General features: G+C 48.6%; 1 protein-coding gene across 1 annotated transcript in view; it reads right to left on the minus strand.

Moving 5' to 3' along the window:
* The window catches only part of IRF8 (interferon regulatory factor 8), a 79272-nt gene that overhangs the window by 61911 nt on the left and 10962 nt on the right, over window positions 1-6399 (minus strand). The window contains exon 2 of the mRNA XM_014536683.1: window positions 5517-5699. Within this exon, the coding sequence (XP_014392169.1) occupies window positions 5517-5605 (89 nt within the window). The 5' untranslated portion in view covers window positions 5606-5699. The remainder of the gene's footprint in view (window positions 1-5516; window positions 5700-6399) is intronic.

Below are 6399 nucleotides of genomic sequence, written 5' to 3' on the forward strand. Positions count from 1 at the left end.
AGTGTCCTGGTAATCGCTGCAAGCACCTCTGAGAGAAAGCCGCCCTCGAGTTCCGACCGATGCCAGACAGTCCAGTTTCTCCCCGTATGAGTCTGGGTCCCCAAAGACTTGCCCTGAACTGGAGTTCAGAGATGTCGAGAGCTTGTGTCTCCCTCCTGATTGAAAAAGACAGCCGCGTCCTCAGTTGCCAGCCCTTTCCACGTGCGCCTCCGTACCTCTGCACTTTACTTCCACACCTCCTCTGAGTCTCAGTGTGCTTTTCTCTTTCCTTCTAGTTGTAGAATTTCCACTCAGCCAGCCTTCCTGTGGTTCGGGATGATGTCTGTTTTGTCTTTTAGTTGTATTTTTGAAGTTGTTGTGGGAGGCAGCAATTTCCGGTGTTTACCTATGACGCCATCTTGGTTTCTCTCTCTCCTGAGCATTTTAAAGTGATGAGCAGCACCTCTGGCCTCAACCCAATAGATGCCAATATCATCCCTTGCTCCAGTTGTGATTAAAAAAAAAAACAAAAAACACAACACTCTCCAGACATTGCCTGATGTCCCTTGGAGGAAAGGGAGTGGGTAGAATCACCCCCAGATGAGAACCACTGAGTTATATTTCTTCCTTTTGTGTGTGTGTGTGTGTGTGTGTGTGTGTGTGTGTGTGTGTGTGTGTTTTGTTGTTGTTGTTGTTAATCCTCACCAGAGGATATGTTTTCCATTGATTTTTAGAGAGAGTGAGAGGTAGGGATGGGGAGAGAGAGAGAGAGAGAAACATCTATGTGAGAGAGACACATCAATTGGTTTCCTCCCGCACGAGCCCCAATTGGGGCCCAGAATTGAACCCTAGACTCTTCGGTTCGTGGTCAGCACTCTAACCACTGAACGAACCACATTGGCCATGGCATGGTTCTTCCTCTCGCTTCAGTCTCCTTCAGCTCTCCCCTTTGTTCCCTGTCTCTCCACTCCCCCTCTCTCTGCTCCTCAAATTGCAGTAGCCCCCTTGGCACTGCTCTGAGCCCACACATCCCCCATAGGGATCCAGAAGAGAAAGGGTCTCTCAACAATGGCAGAGGCAAGAGCTTCCCACATGAGACCACCCCCAGTGCAAGGGCCAGGGAGGAGATGGTGGCTTCCAAAGTGACTGAATGCCAGTGTCCCTAGGCGAGCACCCACCTGGCAGGGTGCAGCCTAGACCTGCCTGCCAGGCATCACCCAAGTTTTCTCCAGACCCGTTGGGGACTTCTGGTTCCAGGATGCCCACCCTTTGCCTGCCAATGCCCAGGCCCTCCAGCAGATCTAAGACACAAAAGCCCACAGCACAGAAATTCCTAGAAAGGGCTTTTCCCGGCCCATCTTTAAGTATCAGGGTAGCCAGACTCAAAAGAAACTCATATGAAAGGAAACTAAATTAGCAGGTGCCACTTTCCATCAGTGGACCTACCACAGCAGGAAAGTGGGGAAGCCCCTCAGGCTGCCTGAGTCATAAATGTGGCCCATAAAAGGTATCGAGAACAGACCTCTCAGGAGCAACCAAAAACAGCCAGAAACTTCGTCTTCAAACCTCTTGGCCCCTGGTTTTTTCCCAGTGCCTGTCTTCAGGGGCAAAGACAAACCAGGCTTGGTCATACTCCTATGTTCAAATGGAAAATAACTTCTGAGTTTGCTAAATATCATATACTGACGTGTTCCTATCTCAGTTGATCTATTATAATCAGAATGTAAGTCTCTTGAGGACTTAGACTTCCATGAACCCCATCTGTCGGGCATGTGGTAGACACTCATGCCATTGCAGGAAAGTGGCAATGGTGGCAGAACTCTGCCTTCAAAGTGAAGATTGTGCCTGGTAAGTTCTCTTCAGACAAATGTCCCTGGGCAGGGATCGGGTCTGCAACAGCCAGCCTTGTGTTCCCTCCACCCCACCTGCAGCTCACCTCCTGCCACAAGTTGGGTGAGATCCAATTAAAATTAAGAGTTTCCCCTGTCCCATGAAAAGACCAAGAAGCGCATCTTTCAGATCCACACAAGCAGAGATGAAGGAAGGCACGTTACAGTATACCTTGGTTCTGGTGAGAATGTTCTGGATGTTCGGATGTACTTAAGCTCCTGTACTCCCACCTCTGAATCAGACACCCTCAGTCCGCAGTGGGAGGTTCCACCCAGTCTGTAGAAAAGGAAGGGGAACCTGTTTCCGCAGTGTTACCCACTGGACAAACACCAAGCCTGGCTGAACGCCTGTGCCCAGCAGCTGAACGTGGCCAAAGGAGAACATGCAACCATGCTGGCCAACCTCCCTCTCCATTGTGCCCTTGGCCTTCAGCAAGTCTTCCTGCTGCTGAGGGACCACACCCATTTCTCTATCCTTTTCTTCTCTCCACAACAACTATTTCATACGTTCCCTCTCCTCACACCTCCAGCACCCCTGCATCTTGTTGCTATTTCACTGAGAAAATAGAGGCAACCAGAAGAGAATGGGGCACGGCCTCTGAGATGAGAGCTGAGGTCTGCTGCAGGCGGGGTCTCCAGGGAAGTTTTACTTCCTAGCCCTAGGGTGCCCGGGCGCCCAGCAGCCCAGACCTGACACTGCCCAGAGCACAATGTCACGTGAGGAGGCCACAATGCTTACCTAAGTGCATTACCCGAGACTGGCTGGAAAGCCCCTGGGGTTAGACTATGGTGTCGGAATTTTTTCCTTTCTTATTGGACAAATGCATGGCCTGCAGGTGGACAGGGATAGATTAAAGGAGGTACATCTTCAATTTGAGGATAATTCAACCAATGTTCCTTTCTAGGTTCCAGGAATATAGCTGTGGATAAGAAAATGGAGTTTCCAAAACATCTGGGGAGATGGACCTGAAACACATTCATACTGGTATAGGATTGCAAATTGTGTCGATCCTGTGAAGGAAAGAAACAAGGAGAGGAGGGAGAGGGTGAAAGACAGGAAAGAGAGATTGAGAGAGAGGAAGAGATTGAGCTTTGAAGGTGCTTCACTGCTAGCTTTGAAAATGGAGGAAGAGACCACAAGCCAAGGAATGTAAGTGGCCTTCAGAAGCTGGAAAAAGAAGGAGCAGATTCTGCCCTGGAGTCTCCAGAAAGAACCAGCCCTGTAACACCTTGACTTTGGCCCAGTGAGACCCACGTCAAACTTGTGACCTACAGAACTGTAAGATAATAAGCGTGTATTACTTTCATCCACCAGATTTGTGGTGATTTGTTACAACAGTAATAGGACACTAGTAAGAGACTTAAATGTCTTCTGCTCCAATCCATTCCTTGAGTGACGAAATACTAAAAAAGGAAAGTTAGGTAATATTACACAGCCCCAAAGCAACACACACTAGATGCTAAATCAAATGCAAAAATAGTAAGTACCTTGACAGTTGAGGAGTTCAGCGAGAAAATTCCTAGGCTGCTGAACAGAACAATCTAGAACAAAGCCTCTCCAGGCCCACACAAACAAGAGCAGCTTACCTGAGACATCATCTAGTGTCAATTATGTTGAACAGCCCTACAAAAAAAGATGAAGGCTGGGGAACAGTTAAGTGCCTGTCTTCCAGGATTAACAAGAATCCTACTTCATGCCTCCTGGGATATTTAATCATAGAGTCTACAGGGTGCTCACCAGGAGGAGCACTGTACACATAAACAATTAGGAACAACTCGGTTTAACCACAAAATATGTTACGTTCTTATGACCTACTAGAGGCCCAGTGCACGAATTTGTGCACGGGTGGGATCTGACCGCCCTGCCCCAATTGGGGTGGATCGTGACTGGGCCTGTCGGGAGGAGGAGATGGTGGGAGATTGGGGCTGTGGATGGTGGGCCGGCCGGCCCCACCCCCAAATGGGGTGAGGGGTGCCGATCAGGGGCCAGCGGTCTGGGGGAGGAGCCATGGGTGGTTGGCCAGCTAGCCCTGACCCTGATCAGAGTGGGGGGCCGATCTGGGGTGGGGCTGGGCAGGGGGAGGGGCTGCGGGAGGTTGGCTGGTGGCCCCACCCCCTGATCAGGCCGGTTAGCCGGCCACAGTGGGCGTCATAGCAACTGGTCATTCTGGTCGTTATGGCGTTGTGGTTGCTGACTTTTCATATATATAGATAATCCAGGCCCTAGACAGGTCCTAAAACACAAAGATGAATAAGACATAGCGGTGCTCTCAAGCTCACAGTTCAGATTAAACAAAAAATGCATTGACAGGAAGATCGAGTTTCCCCTGTCCCATGAAAAGACCAAGAAGCGCATCTTTCAGATCCACACAAGCAGAATGATGCTGGCTGATGGTGTGACACTGGATGACTTGATCATGGCTAAAGCTGACCTCTCTGGTGCGGACATCAAGGCAATCTGCACAGAAGCTGGTCTGATGGCCTTGAGAGACGGAGGATGAAAGCAACAAACGAAGACTTAAAAAAAATCTAAAGAAAATGCTCTGTATAAAAAACAGGAAGGCACCCCTGAGGGGCTCTATCCCTGGCAAACTACAGTTGCCTTCAAGGAAATGGTTGGGAGTGCCCGAGCCCTTGAAGGGAGGAGATTGGGAAGTTTCCCAGAGGAGCCCCATTCCAGTTGATCTTTGTCAGCAACACGGTCTGTGCACTGTGTGCCTTTCTGAACATCATGGGTAGAATGGCTCTTGTGCAGTGCTCTTCCCTATAAAGCATGCGCTCTCTCAAACAAACAAACAAAAAAAAAGACTCCAGGTCAAAGAGAGCAGTGCTCAGGAATGAGCAGTGCCTCCTTGTGGCTGGAGTCTGTCCGGCTCCAAAGATGCTGATGAGGAGGGCCCCACGTCTCCTCCAGCTGCACTCACAGAAGCTGCATTCATGGAAGCGTGGGATGTAGCACCAGACAGGTGAGCTCATCCCTGAGAGGACATGTCCCACCTTCCCCACACCAGCTGTGTACCCTACTCAAAAGTCCCTCTGACCACCCTCAGCCTATCTCCCTTTGCAAACGGCAGATAGAAACAACTACCTCAAAGAGCTGTTGTGAAGATTAAATGGGATCTGTGAAGTAACTGGAGCCTGGTAAGCACTGAAAATGGTAGTTACTTCAACGCAAAGGTGCACGGAGAAAGAACGATGGTGAGAAACAGAGGACAGGAAGTCAGATGACTTTGATCATGGCTACAACTTGAATGATTAGTACTTTTAAGTGCAGAAGGGCTTGAGGAAAGACAGTTGGGGGGAACCCCCTCCCTTGCTTTATAGGGATAAGTGCAAACATTGTAGTAAGTCGTTATGCAAGATGCCAATGTTGGTTGCACATTCCTCGGGACATAAACCAATGACCCTGGCCTCCCCATCTAAGCAAATGGGTACTTTTAAGAGCAGCAGCCCCAGGTCACTTTACCTCCCAGTAGTTGGGTCATCATTCTATTTTTTCCGAGTCTTCCTCTAAACTCTTAGCTTCCCCATTGCAGAATCTCATTGAGTAGACCTCTGACTTCGGCTCATTTCCAGAAGTGTTTAGACTCTCTGTTCTGAAAGTCTCTTTTTTAAAAGTAAATATTTAATTACCATTTTGATTCTTACCTTTTCTGTCTGTATGAGGGGATCCCACAGAAGCTATAAGTGCTTCTGACAGCATTTGACTCCCAAATTATAGCTGCCATTGAGGGCATGGGGTCTCGATCCTCCACCTAAATGTATGCATGTTGTGAAATCCAGGGTGTAGAGGGATGTTCAGAAAATAGCTTCTTGAACAGGACTTCCTTCCTGTGGCCAATTTCATGCAGACATGTCACAATTGGAGGGGGGAAAACGAAAGGTTAGAAAAAATACTCTGGATTTGCTGAAAAAGTTATTTCTTGTAAAGCTTCTCTCTTCCACTTAGGGAGACATGAACAAGCACATTCCCCTTGGGTTCCTAGCCTTGCAAAGGTAAAGAAAACCTTGGCTCAGCAAGGGTTCTGTGTCCAAGCCTGCACCCTCTGCCCAGCCTCGGGGGTGGGAGTAATGCTGGTGGTGGATCAGATTAAACCCAGGACTCACCACTGACAAAACTCATGGCCTGTCCATCAGGTTCTATTTGAACACTTCTCATGACTGTGAAAAAAGACAATGGGTAGAGGTGCTGGGTAAAAAAGGTGAAGGGAGTAACAATAAGTATAAATTGGTAGTTACAAAATAGTCACAGGACATAAAGTACAGTAGAGGGAATACAGTCAATAACATTGTAGCCCGGCTGGTGTAGCTCAGTGGTTGAGCATCAACCGATGAACCAGGAGGTCACAGTTCCATTCTCAGTCAGGGAACATGCCTGGGTTGTGGGCTTAATCCCCAGTAGGGGGGGGGGGGATGGTGCAGGAGACAGACAATTGATGATTCACTCTCATCATTGATGTTTCTAGCTCTCTCTCTCCCTTTCCCTACCTCTCTCTCTCTAAAAACCAATAAAAACATTTTTTTAAAAACA

Source organism: Myotis brandtii, unplaced genomic scaffold, assembly GCF_000412655.1.
Source record: "Myotis brandtii unplaced genomic scaffold, ASM41265v1 scaffold165, whole genome shotgun sequence".
Classification (NCBI taxonomy): domain Eukaryota; kingdom Metazoa; phylum Chordata; class Mammalia; order Chiroptera; family Vespertilionidae; genus Myotis; species Myotis brandtii.